This window comes from Notamacropus eugenii, chromosome 5, assembly GCF_028372415.1.
Source record: "Notamacropus eugenii isolate mMacEug1 chromosome 5, mMacEug1.pri_v2, whole genome shotgun sequence".
Classification (NCBI taxonomy): domain Eukaryota; kingdom Metazoa; phylum Chordata; class Mammalia; order Diprotodontia; family Macropodidae; genus Notamacropus; species Notamacropus eugenii.
The window spans coordinates 13643730-13666729 of NC_092876.1; the positions used below are offsets into that span (position 1 = coordinate 13643730).

The following is a 23000-nucleotide window of genomic DNA, read 5'->3' on the forward strand; positions in this document are numbered from 1 at the left end:
TTAACTCTCTAATTAACATTCCACCTAGGTAGGAGAACCAGAAGAGAGCAGTGTCTAGAAAACAGAAAAGAAAAATGATCAATTATCAGTCAAAGGGTGATTGACAGTGTCACAGGCCCCAGAGAGGGATGAGGAATGAGGAAAAGTCCTTAGATTTGTCAACTCACTGATAGCTTAGAGAAAGTATTTTCGGTTGAATGATGATGTCAGAAGCCCAACTATAAAGAGAGGAAAGGAAGAAGAGGTACTGGTTGTTATCTCATTTGGTCCTGACCTACCTGAGGTTGGTGCTAGTATTGTCCCCATTTTGTAAATGAGGGAACTGAGGCAGTGACTTGCCCAGAGTTGCACAGATAATGAGTGTCTGAGATCAAATTTGAATTCAGGTCTTCCGGACTCAAAGTATAGTATTTTGTGCATTATGGCGCCACCTAGGTGCACCTCTTTAATTTCTGATATTTTTCTACCATGAAAAGACAGTTTTGTACAAAGAGGTCCATTCTGTCCTTCTTTGCTCTCTTTGGAGAATAAGCCTAGTAGTGGTTTGACTGAGTTAAAGAGTATTCATAGTTTAGTAGCTTTTTGGTCAGAATTGAGACAATATACAGTTCCACCAATAATGCATTAGTGTACCTGTTTCCCTGAAGACCCTCCATTTTCATGGCTGATCTTTGGAGGTAGAACTTCAAGGTTGCTTTAATTTTTATTTCTCTAATTATTCACGATTTAGAGTATCTTTCCCCTATCTATAAGTATCTCAGATATCTTCCTTTGAAAACTTCATCTTCATATACCTTGACCACTTATCCATTGTATAATGGCTTCGATATCTTTGAAAATATAAAATTGGCTTACCTTACATAGCAGATACTGCTCCTACCACAGAAGAGTTTCCATTAAAATCTTCCTAGAAGACAAATTTGATCCTGATATCTAAACCATGAAGAGATAAAATAGAAAAAGAAATCTCTAGTCCCTATTGATACAAATATTGAAAACAATGTGAGCCAAGAGGCTATAGCAGCATTCTTAGACTACGCACTTTGATCAGGTTGGGTTTGTTCCAGAAATGCAGGATTGTTTCAATACTGTGAAAACTATCAACATAATTAACCATCTTAGTCATTTTTAAAATTCTATAATTGTATCAACAGATATAAGGAGCACACCTGGGTTCTTTTTTTGGCATAGAGAACCTCCCTAAGTGAGGAAATTGCTTCCAGCAGTACAAATCAGCACCTATACTCTACGCTCTAAAGCACTCTACACTCTACTTCAGCTTACACTCTTGGAAAGTAGCCTGAGGTGCTGAGGATTTAAGTGACTTGCCCAAAGTGGTACAATCAATGTGTTTCAGAAGCAGGATCTGATTTAAGTTCTTATTGATGGGTGGATGTCTCCCAAAGGTCTGTCTTGGGTCTTCTCCTTCTAGACTACTTCCCTTGGGGATCTCATCATGGATTCAATGACCATCTCTAGGCTGGTGATTCTCAAGTCAACCTTTCCTGCCTTAAACTGTCTGTTGACATCCAGTCTCTTATCTTTCTCTCCTTACTATCTCAAGATGGTTGTTCTGTCCTCATCTGAAACTGAACAAGCTGAAGGCTGAATTCTTTCTCTTTCCTCCTAAGCCCTCTCTCTTTCTAATGTCTCTATTATCGTATCAACGACACCACCATCTTCCCAGTTACTTGGACTCACAACTCAGTGTCATCCTTGACTCCTCTCTCTCTCTCCCCACCCCCATCCAATTGTTGACAAGTCCTGTGAATTCTACCTTCACAATATTTCTTTTATATGCCCTCTGCCACCTCTCTGGTGCAGGCTGTCATCACCTCACACCTTAATTACTTCATTGACTTGCTGCTGGGTCTGCCTGTTTCAAGTGTCTCCTCATTCTAGCCTATAGTCCAGTTGGCTGTCAAAATAATCTTCCTAAATATCGTATCTGACCATCCTCCCCCACCCGCCTCTATGCCCCTCTAAATTTCTGTCTCTGTCTCTCTCATCTCTCTATCTCCTCCCCTCCCTTTCCTTCAGGCCTTGACAATGAAGTGATTCTTCTCTCTGTCGAGGCTAACTAACCCTTCCACTGCCCTAGTGCTGGCAGGCACCATTCTCTTTCCTTTGCTGAAAATCACTCGATTTGTCCCTCTCCGGTCTTCTGTGGGGTCCTCTCCCATTTTTCTGGGATCTTTCCAGTACCACATACTTGGGCTCTGCAGTCAGCAAGTTCTTGCAGGATCCAACGATAGAACTGATTTGGGTTACGTGATTTGAGTTCATCCAGGGCATCAAGGGTTTCTCTTATAGTCAGATAAATTTATCTTGACTATTAAATTTCTGTTAGCTGTTCAGGTGTTTCCAGTCAGAAGGTCAGTTGTTGTTCTTGGTCAAGAAAATGGAAACAAAAAGAAAAATGAGCCCCTGTCCATTTCTGTTGTCCTTGGTCGTTGTCCTGACTCCCCCTCCCCCTAACAAACATCATCCTCTGATGCTTCTCATCCTCCCCATAGATAGGATGTTCTGGTTGGTCCTTCCTCCCTAGGCCAGTCTCAATTCCTTCTGAGCTTTGGCATTCCTGCCATTGTTTTAACAAGGCTGTTCTGCCTTCTTTTTCTCCCATTCACCTCCCTCCCCCCATTTATTGTTTCCTTCTTCTGGATGGTTCTTTTAAAAATTGGTTTACATGGTGAGTTCTCTGCGTATCCATTGGTCTCTTCAGACAAATCCCATGTTTCCTCTTCACTGGAACTATTTCTCTTTGTGCCTGCAGATTTCATTCCTAATCATCTTCCATACTTCCTGGACTGACTTCCTCTGGAGTATTTTAGTCTGTGGGATCCTACCTATCTTTTTGGGAGGGGCTATGGGGATGGAGACTAGGTGGTGCAGTGGATAGAGCCTTGGACCTTCAGTCAGGAAGACTCATCTACCTGAATTCAAATCTAGCCTTAGATACTTATTATTTGTATGACCCTGGGCGAGTCACTGAACTCTGTTGGCTTCAGTTTTCTCATCTATAAAATGAGCTGGAGAAGGAAATGGAAAACCATTCTAGTATCTCTGCCATGAAAACTCCATATGGAGTCATGAAGAGTCAGATGCAACACCAGTCTTTTTTATCTGAACTCTTTGAAATCCATTTTCCCCAAATTGAAGGTACAAGTCAGATCATTCCTAGATTTTCTCTCTTCTGTCACAAACTCTAGGCCACTTCCACTCAGATTTCTTATCATTTTTTACCCCAGAAACCAATTCCTCTCAGTGAGAATCAGTGTAAAGGTGAAGTTGAAATTACCCCATTTCAGCTCTGATACTTCAACCAGGCAAAAAGTACTTTTTGGTTAACTCTGGGTGTGAACTGAGTGTGGATAAATCCTATACACCTCCTTGAATCAATCAAAACCACTGAGAGAGAGAGAGACTGGGACCTGGGACATGCCTGGAGCCATTTGTACAAAGGAAGAAGCCACTTCCCAAGGGGAGATATTCTGAGAGAAGGAAGTCTGGAAGGTTGTTTCAGTAGCATTTCGGGCCCACTTTCAAGGAGAAAGGGGAGCTCGGAGCCATGGCAAAGAAGGGTGATCTGAGGGAGTGCTTGGCTCAATGGTGCCCACCTCAAAGGTAGGACCAAGAGGAGAGAAGTCCCAAGAAAAGATCACCTCTTTCCTCAGCTTTCCCTCTTGATTTCTATTAGCAGATCCCATAATATAATCTGCTATTTATATACAGATATTTCAAGCAAACTGAACTTTGCCTCAACCACAAAGAGGCCAGGTGAGATGGGTATAAATGTGAGGTTACTGGGTAGATGTTAGAATTTTTTTTCTAACTGGGGACCCAAAGCAATTGTGACTGAATTAAGAACCTTTTATCTAAAAAACCCTCCATAAATCCAAAGAGAAGGGAACCTAGTTGATCTTAGGAACTCTGATGTCATCTCCTAGGCTTAAAATAAATTAATTATTATAAGATGGATGCTTTTAATAGTCAATCAGAGCAAAGGCACTAGCATAAAGAGGCTTGGGAATGTCTCTCACAGATGATGGGATTTTATGTGGGACTTGAAGGTAGCCAAGGAATAGGCTAAGATATGGAGATGAGGAGGGAGAGCATTCCAGGCATGGAGAATAGCCAGAGAAAAGGCAGACAGTATCCCTTTATTGGTTCCTCCATCTTTGGACAAAATAATCCCTGAAATAAATCAGCACGTTATTACCTTTTCTGCTTTGGGGAGGGGGAGGGGAAGAGAAGAAAGTGAGAGAGGGAAGGAGGGAAGAGTAGAGAGAGACAGAGAGAGATGGAAGACAGAGAGTGAGAAAGAGAAGGGGAAAGGGGGAAGGAGGGAGAGGAGGGGTGAAAATGAAAGAGGGAGAAAAGAAGGGAGGAAGAGAGAGACAGAGGAGGGGGGAGGCAGAGGTAATGAAAGAAAAAGAGAGGTGAAAGTGAGAAGGGAGGGAGGGAGAGAGAGAGAGAGAGAGAGAGAGAGAGAGAGAGAGAGAGAGAGAGAGAGAGAGAGAGAGAGAATACTCCATCTAAAGCCTGGAGAATTGAAAACCCCCCCATCACTAATAGCTATCATTGTTAAAGCACTTTAAGGTTTATAAAATACTTAACAAATATTTGATCCTCACAAAAACCCTGGGAGGGGGGTACTATTATCATTCCCAATTTACAGATGAGAACACTGAGGCAGACAAAGGTCATGCAGCTAGAGAATGCCTGAGGCTGGATTAGACCTCAGATGTAGACCCTGGGGTTCTATCTGCTGAATATCTAGCTTTCACTACTCTAACAAGTCTCGGTTCCAGGCCTACGATTTGCTTTCTCATTTATTTCCTTTCTCTCTCCAGGTATTCCGAGGTAAAATCCAATGATAACATCACTTCCTTTGCCCCCTTATTTTGACTTCCTCCCAAACATGCCCCATCATTCCACCTGTCTCAGGCCCCTGGCTGTCCTCACCTGTGTGCGCTTTCCTAATGTACCAAACCATCAACCCTGTTTCTTTTGAGCAAAGTAGACCCACCTGAGCCAAGGGTGGTCACTGGCTTCCTCCCACCAGATCTCAGGGCCATTTGGGAGGGCCAACTTTCCTCTTTGCATTACAGCCTCTAGTCTGGGCTGGCTGTTCTCTAAACATCAGGCATTTGTGTACATTTGAGGCCATGTACAACTTGTGTACACTTTGACTGCTGACTCCTTTCTTGGGTTTTATCTTGGGATGTGTGGACTCCTCAGGTGTTCTCTCTCCTTCTGTGTGTCCCCTCCCCCCCCACCCCCAACCACCCTTTTGATTAGATTTGTTAGACATCAGACAGAAGCATGCTGACCCACCAGGTGAACTCTGGCTAGAAATCTGTCAATTTGATTTTTCAGAAATTGATGTCTTGAGTTCTTATGCTGCTTAAATCTTCCCGTGTCCCTTCCTGAAGAGCCATCCTGCATAAAAAGAAAAGTTTTTACTTTTCACACAAGTAAAGTCAGATATAAACAATTGGAAAAATATTAACTGCTCATGGGTAGGCTGAGCTAATAAAATAAAAATGACAATTCTACCCAAACTAATGTACTTAATTCAGTGCCATACCAAACTACCAAAAATTATTTTACAGAGCCAGAAAGAATTCATCTGGAAGAACAAAAGATCAAGAATATAATGGGAATTAATAGGAAAAAATGCAAAGGAAGATGGCTTAGCCATACCAGATATAAAACTATATTATAAAGCAGCAATCGTCAATACTATTTGGTGCTAAGAAATAGAGTGGTAGATCAGTGGAATAGGTTAGATACACGAGACAGTATTCAATGATTATAGTAATCTACTGTTGGATAAACCCAAACACTTCAGTTTCTGGGATAAGAACTCACTATTTGACAGAAATTGCTGGGAAAACTGGAAAATAAGATGGCAGAAACTAAACATGGACCAACATCTCACACCATATACCAAGGTAAAGTCAAAATGGGTACATGTTTTAGACATAAAGTGTGATACCATAAGCAAATTAGGAGAGCAAGGAATAGTTTACCTGTCAGACCTATAGAGAAAAGAAGAATTCATGACCAAATAAGAGATAAAGAACATTATGAAATGCAAAATGGGTAATTTTGATTATATTAAATTGAAAAGGTTTTGCACAAACAAAACAAATGCAGCCAAAGTTAGAAAGAAAGCTGAAAGCTGGGAAACAATTTTTACAACAAGTATTGCTGCTAAAGGCAGCATTTCTTTCAAATATAGATAACTGAATCAAATTTATAAGAATATAAATCCTTCCCCAATTGATACATGGTAAAAAGATATGACTAAACGGTTTTCAAATGAAGGAATTAAATCTATCTATAGTCATATTTAAAAAGTTCAAAATCATTATTGATTAGAGAGATGCAAATCAAAACAACTCTGAAGTACCACCTCACCTATCACATTGGCTAATATGATAGAAAAGGAGAATGATAAATGGTGGAGAAGTGTATGTGCTTCTTTTCCTGAGGGCATTGTTGTTCAGTCATGTCTGACTCTTCATGAGTGACTTTTTCTTGGCAAAGGTACAGGAGTGGTTTACCATTTCCTTCTTCAGCTCATTTTACAGATGAAGAAACTGAGGCAAACAGGGTAGAGTGACTTGCCTAGTGTCACACAGCTACTAGGTCTCTGAGGCTAGATTTGAACTCAGGAAGATGAGTCTTCCTGATTCTACTACTGGCCCTCTGTGCATGGCTGCCACCCTTCAAAGCTACATGACTGGGAGGAGGCAGGAGGAGACAGGGAAATCTCTTCTTGTTACTGAAGGCATTTCTTCTACTGACAACTTCAAATTTCTTTGCAGCTTAACGTTTTCAAGCCCCCGGGGATGTGGCTAATTTGTTTGCTCTATGGATCATTTCTTTCCTTTCTTGACTTGTCGGAGTAGTGTTCATACCTCCTGAAAGAAGTCACTGGGAATTGCTCTTTTAAACCTTAGCTGTAAAATGGAGATCATCCTTCCTAGAGTTGTGAGAGGATATTTATTAAAATGATTAGCACAGTGCTTGGCACATTTTGCTGTTGAGGTGTTTCAGTTGTATCTGTTACCACTTTGGGGGTTTTCTTGGTGAAGATACTGGAGGGGTTTGCCATTTCCTTCTCCAGCTCATTTTACAGATGAGGAAACTGAGGGAAACCAGGTGAAGTGACTTGCCCAGGATTAAGATTTGAACTCAGGTCCTCCTGACTCCATGTCTGGGAACACTCTCCACTGTGCCACAGAGCTGCCCAAGATTTGAGTTTCTCTCTTTGCTTGGAGACAGAGCCCTAAGTCACTAAGTTTGGTCAGAAGCTGGATTAGGGGGCAAGAAGAAATATTCCTTGGGAAGGGTCACACAGCTGAGATGAGAACAGCTGAGACAACCCCCTCAGTTCACTCCTGGGAGAGGCATTCAGACCCCCTGGGGCTCAGGCCAGCTAGACTGGCTATATTGGTGAGTGGCAGGGGTCTCACGGGGTCCCCTGTGAATCAAGAGCTGGGAAAACTGAAGAGCTGGGGTTTTGTCTCCCATCCCACTCATATTTTTTCTAGTGACTCCCCCCCCCCCAAGCCTCCCTTCCCCTGTCTCTTGGACTCTCTATGTGTCCCCTCTCTTGGGTCTCTTTTTCCATTTGGACCAGGTTTGAGCAGGTAAGGATGTCTGACAAACATGCCAAGGGGAGCTGCAGACATTCTGTAGTTACCCTGAGTTCCTGGATTGAGGAGCCTCACTCTTGTGCAGAGGTCTCTTTTGTCTACCTGGGATACAATGAGTGAAGGGAAGAGAGGTTCCAAGAAGAGTGTGAGCAGTGAGTGTGTTAAGGGGGAGAATCCCCTTTGGCAGGTTTGGAGGTGAGAAAGGGTGTCACCTCCTTGGTCTGCCATGTATCCCTCAACCTCTCCCTGTTACTTCTCCTCACTAACCCCCTTGGGTGGGTATGTCCCACCCCCACACTGGAGCCAGAGGGTCATTCTGGGGACTGGTTTTGGAAGACTCACAGGCTGAAGTCCTAGCTCCCCCCTGTCCCTATCACCTGTTGCCTCAGTGGACTCTGGGGTCATCCTCCTCAAACCAGGCTAGGCTCCCCTGTCCTCAGTCCCCCACATTGGCTGGACAGCTATACAGGTCCTTGTGTCCTCACCAAATTCCAAAATGCCCAGAGGCCTGACCTGGAGCTTAATCTGAGAAGGCTGGTTAGGCACCACAGCACCAGGGTTCAAGGTCTGGCTGTGTCCTTGGACAGGTCATTTCCTTTCACTGGGCTTAGTAGAGGGGGAGCCAGGATCTTGGGCTGAACTTGCTAGCCTCTAAGGTCCATTTCGGCTTTGAGAGTCCCAAATAGGGTGTTGCCAACTTTCCCCTGCCCAGGATTCACTAAGGTACAGCAGGGCATTGAGAGTGGGAGTCATGGTGGTCCCAGACCCTGGGGAAGATAGCTGATTGGTTACTCAGAAAATCAGAAGCATGGGATGTGTCTAATTAGCCTCAGCCTCCCTAGAGGGGTCCAAGCCAGTTGCATTTCACCAGCACTCAGGGGAGGGAGAGAGTTAGAGAGGGTGGGTGAGTGTGGTGGTGAGCAGAGGGGCATGGGGGAGAATCATTGACCCAAACTAGGCAAGTATCCTGGCTCCTGAGGGACAATTCAGACCCCAATTTGAGCTCCAATTCCTTTGGCAGGAAACCCTGCGCTACTGTGGGCCTCAACTTCTCTGTGTTACGGGAGGAAATTAGTCTCTTTAAAACCCTCATGGCATCAGGACTGGCCAAAGCAAACCCAGGGCTTGACCTGCCTCACAACCCCAGCCCTGGTTCTCCTCCCCAACATGGCCTGGGTAGGCTCTAAGCAGACAGTGTGTGTGTGTGTGTGTGTGTGTGTGTGTGTGTGTGTGTGTGTGTGTGTGTGTGTGTGTGTGTGCGCACGTGTGTGTGTTGGGGGAGACTGGGGGCTGGGAGGGGGGTCTGCCCTTTCCCCTGGGTGTATTCTCTCTGTCCCCGCCCATGTGTCTCTAGACCCCTGTCTCTTTGGGTCCTTATCTCTGTCTTGGTTTCTTTCTCTCCCTCTATGTCTCTCTCAGTCCTTAGTTATCTCTGAGGTCTTTTCTGTCTCTCAATTGCCGACCCTTGGAGAGAGAGGTGGCTAGCGGGAAGACGGGGAGGGCGAGGGTCCGGATGGAACACCTCCCCCCACTTTTATCAAACTGGTCCTCCCCGCTCCGCGCAGCGAGCGAGCCTTCCTGGTGATGGATGACGTCACCGAGATGCCCACGTGCATTGGCGGGCGCATCCTCCGGCGTGGGCAGGGAAGGGAGCTAGGAGGAGGAATTCTCTAGTCCGCCCCTCATCCTCCTGCCTCAGTCGCGGCTCCAGCCCTCCCACTCCCACCAGGGTCTCCCACTCCCACCCCCACTGAGCTCCGCCCTCGGGGTGTCAAAGGCCCTCTTTCTTTCTCAGTACTCTGTTATACACACTCACCGCCCCCCAAAAACAATGATCTGGAGTCTGTGGAGGAAGGGGAAAAGGGGAGGGGGCTGGCGGGGAACTGGGCTGGCCGTCCTCCCCAGGGCAGGAGCACTGAAGGCCTTGCCCATCCTCATAACAGAGTCTTGAAGGAGGACTTGGAAGTCTCTCCCAGTTGGCCCATAACAGAGCCTGGAAGGTCTCCCCCAGGCTTGCAGACCCTCCCTGGGTGGGATCTCCCCTAAAACCCTAGCTGCTTTCTCCCTTTTCCCTTCTCCAGGGGGCGGAAGTTCCCCCCTGAAGCTCGGTCTCCACTCCACTAAGGGCAGTAACGCCCCCCACCCCCACCCCACCCCAAGAGTCTATCATCCTGTAAATGCGGTATTGTTGGAAGGGACCACCTGTCTCTGCCTAATCTCCCTCTACCTCAAGACAGAGTCCCTTCCGAGGCCTCACATCTCTCCTCTGCTTGTATGATTTCCCCTGCCCCAATCTCCATCTCTCCCCTAGAATCTTTGGGGAGCCAGAAGTCCCTAGTTCCCAGTTGGTCATTCCAGCTAGGTGTGAAACCTCCAATGGCCACGAGGGGGAGCCCTGGCCCCTCCCACCCAAGATCTGGCACCTCCCACTCCCCAAATCTCCCCCCAACCCTTGCTGTTTTCTCCTCCTCCTCCTCCTCCTCCTCTGCTTCTCTGCCTTCTCCACCAGGGCCATCTCCTCAGCTCCACAGCACATCCCGCCCGGAGCAGTTCTGGGGGCCAGGAGGCCATGGGGGGGCCACCCCCAGGCTTCCGGCCCTCAGGCTGGGTACACTTGCTCCACCAGGTACCCCACACCAACTTTCAGCTCCGACCTGTGGCCAGCACCTTTGCCCCCCAGGAACAGGACTACCAGCAGGTGTGGAGGACACAGGGGTCCTGGAGGGGGCAGGACTGGGGGACCTGTGGGGTCTTTGTGAAGGGGGGAGGAACTGTGAGGGGACATCTGGGTCCCCGAGGGAGGGAGGGAGGGAGGGCATGCCTAGTCCCAGAGGGGGCTGAGGCTAGGGGCGGGGGCATTTTGGTCCCTGAGACAAGGGAACTGGGAGATCAGGCATCTAGGTCCCTCGTGGCATAGAAAAAGCTGGGTCTCTTGGGGGAGGGAAAGTAGAAATGGAAGCACTGGGATTTTTCTGGGTGGATGTGGGAGATCTGGATTTGTGTCTGGGGGGAGCTGGAGGAGGGTCATGATAGCAGGGGCTAGTGGGTCCTCTGAGGCTAGTTCATTAGTGCAGGCTAATTGGGAGGGTGATTGAGGCTAGTCTGGTTGACTCAAGGGCCCCCAGGGGCTCGAGGGATGGGGGAGCCAGGCAGTAAATGCTGAACTATTTAGGTCACAGTGAAAGAAATGAAGGAGGCCCCCCTCCACCCCACCAGGCTGTCACACACTTACTTGCATGCAGACACACATAGACACAGCCACACACAGAGAGATCTTCACAAGGACAGCTCCCAGCCAGCAGTGATCATGATTATAGCCACACACATATACACACACACACTTCACACCTGGACACACACGGAGAGATCTTCACAGGAACAGGCTCCCAGCCAGCAATGATCATGATCATAGCGCCACACACACATACACACACACACACACACACACACACACACCACCTGGACACACACAGATATAGTCTCCCAGCCACACACACAGTCATATATGTGATTACACTCAGTTTCACACTCACACATGGAGATACACACAGAGCCAGTGAATCAAGGCAACTCACAGTTTGAAACAACCAGACATAAACCTGTGCTTTCCCCAGTCCTCCCATTCTAAAGCTCAGTTACACAGTAGAAGATACCACACCTGTCCCTGTAACTAACTGGCCAAGCGGAGATCAGTGACATCTAACCCTATTTGACAGACGAGGATACTGAGGTTGGCCGAAACTCCCTGGAGCTCACACACACTCAGGGGCAGAGTTGGGGCTCTCTTTATTTTGGGAGCTGCTTTTCACTCTCATACCTGGCTCTTCACTGCCTGATGTCCCAGGGTACCAGGGACACAGACGCAAAATCCAGGTTCAGGTTCCTACTTCCATGAAGTCACCGCCCCCATTTCCCAGATGGGGATAGTGTACTGGTCTGCCATAGCTCCATCAGTGAGCTCTGTAGACCCTCTCTCCTCCCTCCTCCCTCTTCTCAGGCCTTGCTGCTGGTGGCAGCTTTGGCTGGGCTGGGCTTGGCGGTGAACCTGCTTGTTCTGGGACTGTACCTACTCCGATCGTGCTGTCGTTGCCGCAGGCCCAAGGCTGGTCCCCCTGAGGCCTCAGGCTCTCCAGATGGAGGAGGCTGTGTCACCTGGAGCTGTGTGGCTGCCCTTCTCCTTGGCTGGTACCTGGGACCCCATGAGTGGGGAGGGGCTGAGGACTCCTAGAATGGGGCCCTAAAGGGCTCTCCCAGCCCCCTGCCCCCTGACCCCAGCAGAGCTTGGAAGCTTTCTCCTCTCCCTATAACAGCCTTTGTCTGCCAGCCTCCACAAGAGAGTCTCAAGGGCCTTCCTCATCTCCCCAATAGAGCCTTAGAGGAAGGCCTTGAAGACCTCCTGGCCCCCTCCATACCAGAGCCTTGGAGGATTCCCCCAGGCCCATGACAATGTTGAAGACTTCTATGCCCATCATTAAGCACTGAAGGGCTTCCCAGGGTCCCTGGGCAGGGTCTTCAAGTTCTTCTTCAGCCCCCTCTGCTCAGAGGTGGGCAGGGGATGTGCTAGGGGCCCCAGATACCAGAGTCCCATCCTTTGGAAGGGGCGGGGACCAGGGGGACAAAGACCCCTGAGGGAAGTGGCACAGCCTGGGGTGGGGGGGATGAAAATGAACAAGGGACCTTTGTATGGAATAGGACGAGGACAATGGACTCTGGGGAACTGAAGGGGGCTGGACCCTGGGAAAGGAGGGAAGGAGTCCAGTTCACAATGAGGGCTGTGTCTCTCTCTGACTGGGGGATCCAGCCGCCTGGGTCCCCTAAGGGGTCTGGGCCTCTGGGCAAGGCCCAGCCTGGGTCCTCTAGAAGGAGGAAGCTGGAGCAGAGGTCATGCCTGGGTCTGCAGGGGGCAGGGCTGTCATGCCAGGCCTGCTCCCTGAGGGGCGGGGCTTCAGGACAGGAGCTGTTGGAGGCTTGCTGGGCTGCAAGGGGTTAACCCCTTCATTTGCATCACAATGAGTTCATCGTGTTCCCACCTCTCCTTCCTCTCCTCCACAGCCCTGGCAGGGGGAGTGAGCCCTTCCTGTTGCCTCAGCAACCCAGGCCGAGGGAGGCAGGTTCCCACGGGCTGTTCCATTGGAACTAGAGAAGAGGGGGTGGAGAGGATGGGGAGGCCATGGGAGATGAGCTGAACCGTCCTCTACCCAATCCCTCCCCTCCCAGTGCTGGTATCGGGCTCGGTTTCTATGGCAACAGTGAGACCAGCGATGGGGTGTCCCAGCTCAGCTTCTCCCTCCTGCATGCCAACCATACGCTCAGCTCTATCGACCGGCTGGTGAGGGCATCCTCATCCTGACATATGTGTTGGGGGGGACCCCAGAACCAGCCACAGAGGCTGTCCTCACTCAGGGCCTCAACTCCTCCCCAGACCCAGCCAAAGGGGCTGAAATATCCAGTCACAGCCTGTGTTTCTACCCAAGCTAGCCATCGGACCAATCTGCTTCTCCTCAGAGCCTTCTAGAGGGGTCATTTAAATTAGTCAAGGACTCTGCTCATCCCCAGACATCTGCAGTTATCACAAATAGCTGTCCTTTCTGTTCTTCCTGATACCCAGACACCAATACTCTCTCCTGACTTTGTTTTCTGTGCTCCAGGTTTCAGAAACAGTGGAACGCCTGGGCTCAGCAGTTAGATCTGAGCTGACCACTCTAGAGGAAGTGATGGCCCCAAGGACAGAGCTGGTGGCAGCTGCCCGGGGTGCCCGGAGGCAGGCTGAGGCTGTGGCCCAGCAGCTTGGGGAACTGGCTTTCTGGAGGGGTGTGCCCCTGAGCCCAATTCGGGTGGCTGAAAGTGTCTCCTTTGTGGAGGAGTACAGGTGTGGGCCAAGGTGGGGTCAGCAGGGTCACAGGTGGGAGACATCCATTAGATTTATGGGAAGCATAATTCCCAGAGAGGGGAAGTGATTCACCCCAAGTCACACAGGAAGTTGGGACAAATCTGGGATTCAAACCCAGACTTGTCCTGATTTTTCCCTCCCATGTCCTCCTTTTTAGGTGGTTGGCCTACATTCTCCTCCTGCTCCTCGATCTCCTTGTCTGCCTCTTTACTCTCCTTGGGCTGGCTAAGCAAAGCAAATGGCTTGTGATTGTGTAAGTTTGCCAGGTCCCCTCACTTCATCAGCTATCTCCAGATGCAGAACTTGGGGTCTCCCGTTACCTGAGGGGTACCGACCCCTTTATCACCTTTAAGCTCTCCACAGACTGGGGCCCTAAATCCCCGATGTTACACAGGAGGGACCTTAGGGAATATCTCACCAACCCCCTGAAACAATACTTTCAGCACCAGGGAGCTAACCCTAACCCAGGTAGGGCTTGAGTCCAGGGAACTCACTGGCAAGGACCTTGGGAAAGGTTCCTTAAAGTCAATGTCAGTAAACATTTATTAACCACCTACTATGTGCCAGACACTGTACTCAGTACTGAGGTTCTTTTGCCTCTTCTGAGATGGGAAAGGCTCTTTGCTGCAGGGAGGGAGGGCTTACGGGATAAAGCATTCAGCACCATGGAGCTGTCCAGCTCAGAGGATACTTGGTGGTGAACTGGGGAGGATCTAGTTTTGGAGAGAATTTCACCAGGACTTTGGGGCAAGGAAGGAGAATGGCAGGAAAATAGTGATGAATATTCCCTTTCTGCACTAGCATGACTGTCATGAGCCTGCTGGTTCTCGTGCTGAGCTGGGGATCCATGGGGCTAGAGGCAGCTGCTGCTGTGGTGAGTATGAGACTGGGGGACTGGGATTTCTGGGTCCAGAAAGAGAGTGGGGCTCAGAGTAAAGCCTCTTGAGTTTGAGTCCAAGAGATTCCCTTCTCTTCTTTCCCCGCCCCTTTTCAGGGCCTCAGTGATTTTTGCTCCAGTCCTGATCCTTATGTCTTGAATCTGACTAGGGAAGAAACTGGCCTAAATCCAGGTAAGAAGAGCGCAACCTTAGGGTTGAGTGCCAGCTGCTGAGAGCAGCCTGCCCCTAGGCTCACTGGGTGTTCTCTGTCTCTACCTCTCTATTTCTGTTTTTGTCTCTGTCTTTCTTCTTCCTCCCTCTTCCTCTTCCTCCTCTACAGAAATCCTTCACTATTACTTCCTCTGCAACCAGGTGGTTTCCAATCCCTTCCAAGAGGTGAGTCTCCAGGTCAAAGTGTGTGGGGGGTCTGAAGCCTCTAAGAGGAGCAAGATTAGGAGACCCTCATTTCTCTTTTCCTTCCTGTGTTTCCCCTCTGTCTCCCCCAATTTGGAAAGTGACAAATGAATCCCTTAGAAGCCCCTGAGGTGACTTGGCTATGGTGGGTCTGAGTTGGATGAAGCTCCTCTGCCCCAGGGCCTCATAAAAGTTGTAATTGCTGAAATGTCTATAATTTCTTTGGGTGTCTAGAGCTATAAGGCAGTGGGGCCTGGACACCTGGGTCCCCAGAGTAAAGGGGATAAGGATGCAGATTTCCAAGTTCCTAATGTTGTCTCTGAGAGTGGGGGACTGGGACTGGAATTTCTGGGTCTTGAAACTGAGGCCTTCTGAGTGGGTGAGAGGACCCAGGGGTTGGCTTCCCTCCCTCCTTCTCTTTCCCCACACTCACCACCTCCCCTAGAGGCTGACCTTGTCCCAGCGGTCTCTGGCCAGCATCTACTCCCAGCTCCAAGGGCTGGAACGTGAGGCAGTTCCCCAGTTCCCAGCAGCCCAGGTCAGTGGGGACCCTTCCGGGGAAAGGGCCTAATAGGGAGGGATCTATGGGAGAGGGCAAGGTTCTCTAGATTAGTCATTAACTCCTTCTGGACTGGAAACAGAAGCCACTGTTGGCCCTGGAAGAGATGCTGAATGTGACAGAGGGGAACTTCCACCAGCTGGTGGCGCTGCTGCACTGCCGAGGGCTGCACAAGGTGACCAAACCTTCCGCCTCATTTCTTTCCCAGTTACTCCCCCTCCTGTCTTCTCTGAAAGCCCCTGGGTTCAGTCTCCCCCATACCCATCTCTCTTGTCCTAGGCCCAGAGCTGCTTCCTACATCTCTCTCCCCTCTCCCCCAAACAGGAATCACTTCTGCCTCCTTGACCCATCCTTTGAGGTCACCTCAGTCTAGCCCCTGCTTTCCCCTCCATCTTTTTCTATGAAGCCCCCTTCTTCTCCATTTGGATTGGCCACCCCTTCTACTTCCTTGTGACTGTTTCCCTCCCCTCCCTTCAGCTCCAAATCTTCCCCTGCCCAATTCAGGTGACCCACTCCCTAGGAAGCCTTCCTGGACTTCTGCAATGAGATGTATGTGATCTCTCCCCTACTCTGACTTCTCCTGGACTCAGTAAATACTGGGAATCCTAAAATGTCAGATGAACCCTTGGAGAACCTCATTGTACAAATGAGGAAACTGAGGCCAATTGCAGGGCAGGGCCTCAACAAGGTCAAACAGTGAGTCGAGTCAGATAGGGACTCAAATGTGGGTCTCTCAGTTAACAGCCCAGAACTGTTTTTCTGCCTGACTCCTTTGCTGGGGTGGGAGAAATCAAGCAGCTAATTGAACAGTGGGGGTGGGGGTGGGGGTGGGGAGGAATCAACCCTGCTGATGCTTGCTCTGGCCCCCTGCCCCCAGGACTATGGGGCTGCATTGCGGGGCTTATGTGAGGACTCCATGGAGGGCCTCCTCTTCCTGCTCCTCTTCTCCCTGCTCTCCGCTCTGGCTCTGGCCACGGCTTTGTGCAGCCTGCCCGGTGCCTGGGCCCACTTCCCACCCAGGTAAGCAGCTGGAAGTGGGAGACTGGGAGAGGGTGGCTGAGTTGGGTAGAGTCTCCAAGTGTAGGACCATGGACAGAGCCCCAGCCATTCCCTATAAGGTGCTAAAGGGGCCTGTTGTGGGAGGTTCCCCTAAAACAGGAGGGGGAGATTAGGGGTGTATAGGACTCCTCAGATTGCCAGGCAGTGAGGTGGAGGGTGCACAGGGGTCTGGGAAGGAAACACAGTATTCTGGGGGTGCCCATCTATCAGAAGGGGAGGGAACTTCCCCTCCTGCCACCTTCCCAGCTCTGTGCCCCGCTCCCCCCAGCGACGACTATGGCGACCCAGAAGATGATGATCCCTTCAACCCTCAGGCATGTGGGGCACTTGGACACCTGGGTTCCCAGGCGGGCATGCACTGTGGGGGAGAAGGGGAAGATGGAAATCAGATGCATGTCTGTGTTTCTGAGGGGGCAGAGACTGAGGGCTACATCCCTGCTTGAGTCCCTATGGGGCAGGGGCTAGGGGCTGGACTTCTTACTATGGGGTAGGGGAGAACATCTCCTGAAATGCTTTATTTACTCTTTCTCTCCCTCTCTGGGCCAACAGGAATCAAAACGCTTTGTCCAGTGGCAGTCGTCCATCTGAGACTCCCTCCTTGGGCTGGGTCTGCTACCCCCACCTCTGGTGAGCCACAGCTTTCCTTTCCTTGCCCTAAGCCTCATGTCCCATTTCACCCTGGATTGCTTCTAATGGGTCTCTGTGTGCCCCAGTCTCTCTGTCCATCCTTCTGTCCCTTAGCCTCTCTCTTCCATTCCTAAACCGCATCTCCTTTCTCCATCAGCTTCCTTACCCACTCTTCTCTCTGTCTCTCTAGCCATTCTGACTGACCCTTAGTTTCTCTTTCCATTACTGTCTCTGTCTGTCCATTGCTCGGTATCTTGGCCTTCCCTCCCATTCTTCTGTCTCTTGAGTTAACTGTCCACCATCCTTATCATTGTCTGAGCTCTTACCCTCTCTGTGTCTCTCTTCATCCCTAGGAACCGCCCACCCACCAGAGAAATTTCCCCTTCCTTGCCAGGATTCTTCTAGCTATGATGACTAACACTGCCATACTCTGCCTGGCTCAGGAGAGTCTAAGTCCTTCTTTCTGCCCCAGGAAGTGACCAGAAGATAATTCCCTGTCCTCCCTAACCAACATTCAAGGCTTGAGCCCAGGGATCCCAGCCAGGATGAGAGCCAGGGAGCTCAGGGCCCTCCTGGGAGCAGCTACCCTGGAGAACCTCCCCCTGGCCCATTCCTTCCAGCCCCTGGGCCCAGGGCTCCTTGTGCTTAGAACCAGCACCACTAACTCAGATTTGAAATAAAAGAGAAGACTTTATTTTACATGTGTCTGGAGCTATTCTTTGGGTTTTGTCCAACCATCAAGGCTCAACCCCAATTCCCCCTCCTCCAGGGAGCCCATCTATTGAGAAACACTGTCCCTACCAGAAGCAGTTTCACCGTCAAGTGGCTCTCACGCCCTCCACTGGCAGGGACTATACAAGGTAATGGGATTCTTCAGTGTGCTCTGGGGTAAAGACAACTGGATTTGGAGGCAGAGGGCATGGGGTTCAGTGCTGGATCTGCTGCTAATTTTTTGAGCCTAGGCAAACCACTGAAATACACTAGGTCTCAGTTTCTCCACTTGTAAAATGAGAGTGTTGGCCTTTTGAGGTGTCATCACCAGTGGCCACTTCTACTCACCCCATCTAGGTCTTCAAAATCAACTCCTACAGCTAGCTTGTACCCTGTGGGTGGCTCCCAAGGGGGCAAATCTTGGTCCCTCAGCCTTTCCCCCTTTGGTATCCAGCTCAGCCCCAGGCATGAATCTCTCTGTGCCCGCAGAGCCCAGCAGATTTCCATTTCCTTCCTTCTCTCCCACCCCACTCTCTGTGCCTGGGGAAGAATCTGACTCTTTCTTTCTCTTCTTCTCCACTGCACTGCACACATTGGGCCAAGCCTCATTTCTTTCTGTCCCTCTTAAGTTCCTGTCATGGTGCTGGGTTCTCTTTCTCTGTCTTTTTCATGCCCAGGACTGGATCCAGATCTCCAAATCCATTTCCTCCTCACCTTAGGACAAAAAAACAGGGTCTGGGTCTCCTTCGGCTGTTCCCCATCAGGTCCATTGCTCTAATTGGGAGACACAAAGGGCCCAGCATGGCCTTAGTAGAATTTCTGCCCATTCCCCACAGGAAGTGCTTTAGATTTGTATTTGTCTTCAGCACCTACATGCCCAGTTGTTGACTGATTCTCCCCTCAAGGAGGCCCAGGGCTTGGAAGCAGCTTGGAGCTCTGGCTCTGAAGTCAGTACAACCGCAGGTTCTAGTCATTCTGGCACTACTAGTGTGATCTCTGGGAAGTCATTTCACTTCACTTCAGAGTCTCTTTATTTGTAAAATGAGGGGTTAGACAATATGGCCTATGTAGCACCCACCAGCTCCAGAGATATTATCAAAAGGAAATATTTTCGGCACTCAGAGCAGTGCCTGGCAAAGAATTGGTATTTAATGTTTTACTGATTAACTGATTGGGATACTTCAAAATATCTACTCTTTTAAAGGCACTGTACTATGATTGAGGATTGAAGACAGCAGGACAAACAGTCCCTGTCCCCAAGGAGCTTACCTTTTTCTGGGGGACACGGCCCATAACCAGGCTAAGTGTTTCAGGAAAATTTGAGGAAGACAGCATGAGCCCCCAGAGGGACCAGGAGGGACTTTACACAGGAGCCAAGCCTCGGAGGAAAGGAAGGTTCCAAAAGGCATGGGGGGAACAGCCTGTGCAGGTAGAAACATATGAAATCAATTAAGCAACAATCCTTTATTAAGCACCTACTGTATGCCAGGCTAATGAGGCAGACAACATGCAAAGTATATGCAGGATAGAAGGAAATGATGCGAGGGAAGGAACCGGGATTCAGAGGACTTGGAGATGGTTTTCTAGGGAAGGTGGTGTTTTTCATTGGGACTTAAAGGAAGCCAGGGAGATAGTGGTCGGAGCAGAGGGAAAACATTCTAGGCATAGGAGACAGTCAGAGAGAATACCTGGAACCAAGATAGGCCAGAGTCACTGGATCCAAAAGTACTGAAAAGGGCCTTGAATACAATACAGAGCATTTTATATTTACTTCTGGAGTCAAAAGGAAGCCATTGGAGTTTATTTCAGGGGGTGGGGGGATGACATGATCATATCTGCATTTTAGGGAAAACACTTTAGTGGTTTGAATGGAGGATAGACTGAAGTGGAGAGAGACTTGAGGAGGAAAGACTCCTGCATAGGTTAGTGCAAAAATCAAGTATGAAGGGATGGGGGTCTTCAGGGCAGTGTCAGAGGAGAGAGTTGTTACAAAGATAGAATTTACAGGCCTTGGCAGAAGATTGGGTATGAGGGATGAGAATATGAGTTCTGAATGATTCCTAGGTTGTGAATCTGAGGGACTGGGAGGATAGTGTTGCCCTCTACAGTCACAGGAAATGTAGGAGGGAGGAAGGGTTTAGGGGGAAAGATAACAAGCTCTGTTTTGGACATGATGTTTATTAGACATCCAATTCAAGATGTCTGAAAGGTAGTTGGAGACACAAGATTGGAAGTCAGCAGAGACACTGGGGCAGGAGGGATAGATTTTAGAATCATTAGCATAAAGATGGCAATGAAAATCCATGGGAGTGGGCAGAGCAAAGATGGTGCACTAGAAACATGGGCCTGTAGAAGCTCCCCCACATAGCCCATAAAATATCTGTAAAAATGACTAAACAAATTTTAGAGCAGCAGAAGCCACAAAACAACAGAGTGAAAGAGATTTCCAGCCCAAGACAGCCTGGAGGGCCAACAGGAATGGTCTATCATACCAGGCGAGGACTGCAGCCCAGGGGCAGGACAGGGATAGGACTTCTGGGAGTCACCAGCAGCAGCAATTCCCAGACTGCCCAACCCACAAATGCCAAAGACAGTTTCAAAGGTCAGTGAGAAAGTTCCTTCACCCAGGAGTAGGGAACTGTGCTCTCGACCCCTGGCAGCTGCCACTGCAGTGGCAGCATCCATTTTTGGGGACCTCCACCTAAAGCCCCTGGGGGAATTGAGCCACTGATATGAATCTCAGCCCTGAGAGACGCACTGGGGTGAGGAGGAGCCCTGGTATGATAGAGAGGGAGGTGGTTGTGGAGAAGGAATTCTACTGGCAGATTCTGGGTTTTTTGCTTGCTGCCAGAACAGTGTGCAGGCCAGGAGGAGAGTAAACTCCTCTCCCTTGATTGTGCCACCTTGGAGGAACTGAGAACTTACAGGTCCCCAGAGTATACTTTCCTTTTGACAAAGGACTCAAAAGTCAAGTAACTGGCTGGGAAAATGCCCAAAAAAGGGGAAAAAAATAAGACTATAGAAGGTTACTTTCTTGGTGAATAGGTATTTTCTTCCATCCTTTCAGATGAGGAAGAACAATGCAGACTGTCAGAGCAAGTCAAGGCTTCTGCATCCAAAACCTTCAAAATAAATATGCAATGGTCTCAGGCCATGGAAGAGCTCACAAAAGATTTTGAAAATCCAGTAAGAGAAGTGGAGGAAAAACTGGGAAGAGAAATGAGAATGATGCAAGAAAATCATGAACAGTGAGTCAACAGCTTGCTAAATAAGACTCAAAAAAATGCTGAAGAAAATAACACCTTGAAAAATAGGCTAACTCAGTTAGCAAAAGAGAGAGGTCCAAAAAGCCAACGAGGAGAAGAATGCTTTCAAAAGCAGAATTAGCCAAATGGAAAAGGAGGTTCAAAAGCTCACTGAAGAAAATAGTTCTTTCAAAATTAGAATGGAACAGATGGAAACTAATGACTTTATGAGAAACCAAGAAATTACAAAACAGAACCAAAAGAATGAAAAAATGGAAGATAATGTGAAATATCTCACTGGAAAAACAACTGACCTGGAAAATAGATCCAGGAGAGACAATTTAAAAATTATGGGACTACCTGAAAGACATGATCAAAAAGAGAGCCTAGACATCATCTTTCATGAAATTATCAAAGAAAACTGCCCTAATATTCTAGAACCAGAGGGCAAAATAAATATTGAAAGAATCCACCAATCACCTCCTGGAAGAGATCTAAAAATAGAAACTCCTCGGAATATTGTAGTCAAATCCCAGAGTTCCCAGGTCAAGGAGAAAATATTGGAAGCAGCTAGAAAGAAACAATTTGAGTACTGTGGAAATATAATCAGGATAACACAAAATATAGCGCTTCTACATTAAGGGATCGAAGGGCCTGGAATAGGATATTCCAGAAGTCAAAGGAACTAGGATTAAAACCAAGAATCACCTACCCAGCAAAACTGAGTATAATACTTCAGGGGAAAAAATGGTCATTCAATGAAATAAAGGACTTTCAAGCATTCTTGATGAAAAGATCAGAACTGAAGAGAAAATCTGACTTTCAAGCACAAGAATCAAGAGAAACACGAAAAAGTAAACAGGAAAGAGAAATCATAAGGGACTTTGTAAAGTTGAACTGTTTACATTCCTACATGTAAAGATAATATTTGTAACTCTTGAGACTTTTTTCTGTATTTGAAGGGATTATACACACACACACACACACACACACACACACACACACATATAGACAGAGAGCACAGGGTGAGTTGAATAGGAAGGAATGATATCTAAAAAAATAAAATTAAGGGGTGAAAGGAATACATTGGGAGGAGAAAGGGAGAAATGGGACGGGGCAAATTAAATCTCACAAAAGAGGCAAGAAAAAGTTTTTTCAATGGAGGAGAAAAGGGAGGAGGTGAGAGGGAAAAAGTGAAGCTTACTCTCATCACATTTGGCTTAAGGAAGGAATAACATGCTCACTCAATTTGTTATGAAAATCTAGCTTACAGGAAAGTAGGGGAAAAGGGGATGATAGAAGGGAGGGCAAATGGGAGGAGGGAGTAATTAGAAGTAAACACTTTTGGGGAGAGACAAGGTCAAAAGAGAGAACAGAACAAATGGGGGGCAGGATAGGATGGAGAAAAATATAGTTAGTCTTACACAACATGACTATTATGGAAGTCATTTGAAAACTACACATATATAGCTCATGTTTAATTGCTTGCCTTCTTAGTGGGGATGGGTGGGGAGGGAGGAAGTGAGAGAAGTTGAAACTCACCGAATGTTGAGAATTGTTTTTTGCATGCAATTAGGAAATAAGAAATACAGGTAATGGGATATAAAAATCTACCTTGCCCTACAAGAAAAGAGAGAAGATGGGGATAAGGGAAGAGAGGGGTGTGATAGAAGGGAGGGCATATTGAGGGAAGGGATAATCAGAATGTAAAGTGTTAGGGGGTGGAGGGAGGGGAGAGATAGGGAGAAAATTTGGAACTCAAAATTTGTGGAAATGTTGAAAATTAAAAATAAATAAACATTTTTTTAAAAAAAAGAAAATGCATGGGACCTGAAGAGATTCCCAAGTGAAGTAGTATTGTATAGAGAAGAGAAGAGGGCCCAGGACAGAATCCTAAGGGACACCTATGATTAGAAGGTGTAATCTGGAAGAAGATCCAGTGAA

At 48.2% G+C, this 23000-nt stretch overlaps 1 protein-coding gene across 2 annotated transcripts; it reads left to right on the top strand.

Moving 5' to 3' along the window:
- The first annotated feature begins 10107 nt into the window (after positions 1-10107).
- Positions 10108-17799, top strand: TTYH1 (tweety family member 1). 2 transcript variants are annotated; one of them, XM_072607507.1, is made up of 14 exons: positions 10108-10371; positions 11671-11858; positions 12891-13002; positions 13322-13542; positions 13721-13816; positions 14365-14437; positions 14558-14633; positions 14782-14837; positions 15301-15393; positions 15497-15589; positions 16292-16434; positions 16742-16787; positions 17023-17100; positions 17454-17799. In XM_072607507.1, exons 1-13 carry the CDS (start codon positions 10243-10245, stop codon positions 17059-17061), a joined length of 1365 nt encoding a protein of 454 aa, XP_072463608.1. In that variant the 5' UTR covers positions 10108-10242; the 3' UTR covers positions 17062-17100; positions 17454-17799. The 2 variants fall into 2 exon arrangements, with proteins under 2 accessions (XP_072463608.1, XP_072463607.1); XM_072607506.1 differs by lacking the exon at positions 16742-16787.
- The last annotated feature ends 5201 nt before the right edge of the window (positions 17800-23000 follow it).

What these genes read in the sequence shown, in the direction of transcription:
- TTYH1 (XM_072607506.1), top strand. Translation starts at nt 10,243, where the DNA reads ATGGGGGGGCCACCCCCAGGCTTCCGGCCCTCAGGCTGGGTACACTTG. An exon ending in AGGAACAGGACTACCAGCAG is followed by an intron (nt 10,372 to 11,670) that starts GTGTGGAGGACA and finishes CCCTCTTCTCAG; the next exon opens with GCCTTGCTGCTGGTGGCAGC. An exon ending in TCAGCTCTATCGACCGGCTG is followed by an intron (nt 13,003 to 13,321) that starts GTGAGGGCATCC and finishes TCTGTGCTCCAG; the next exon opens with GTTTCAGAAACAGTGGAACG.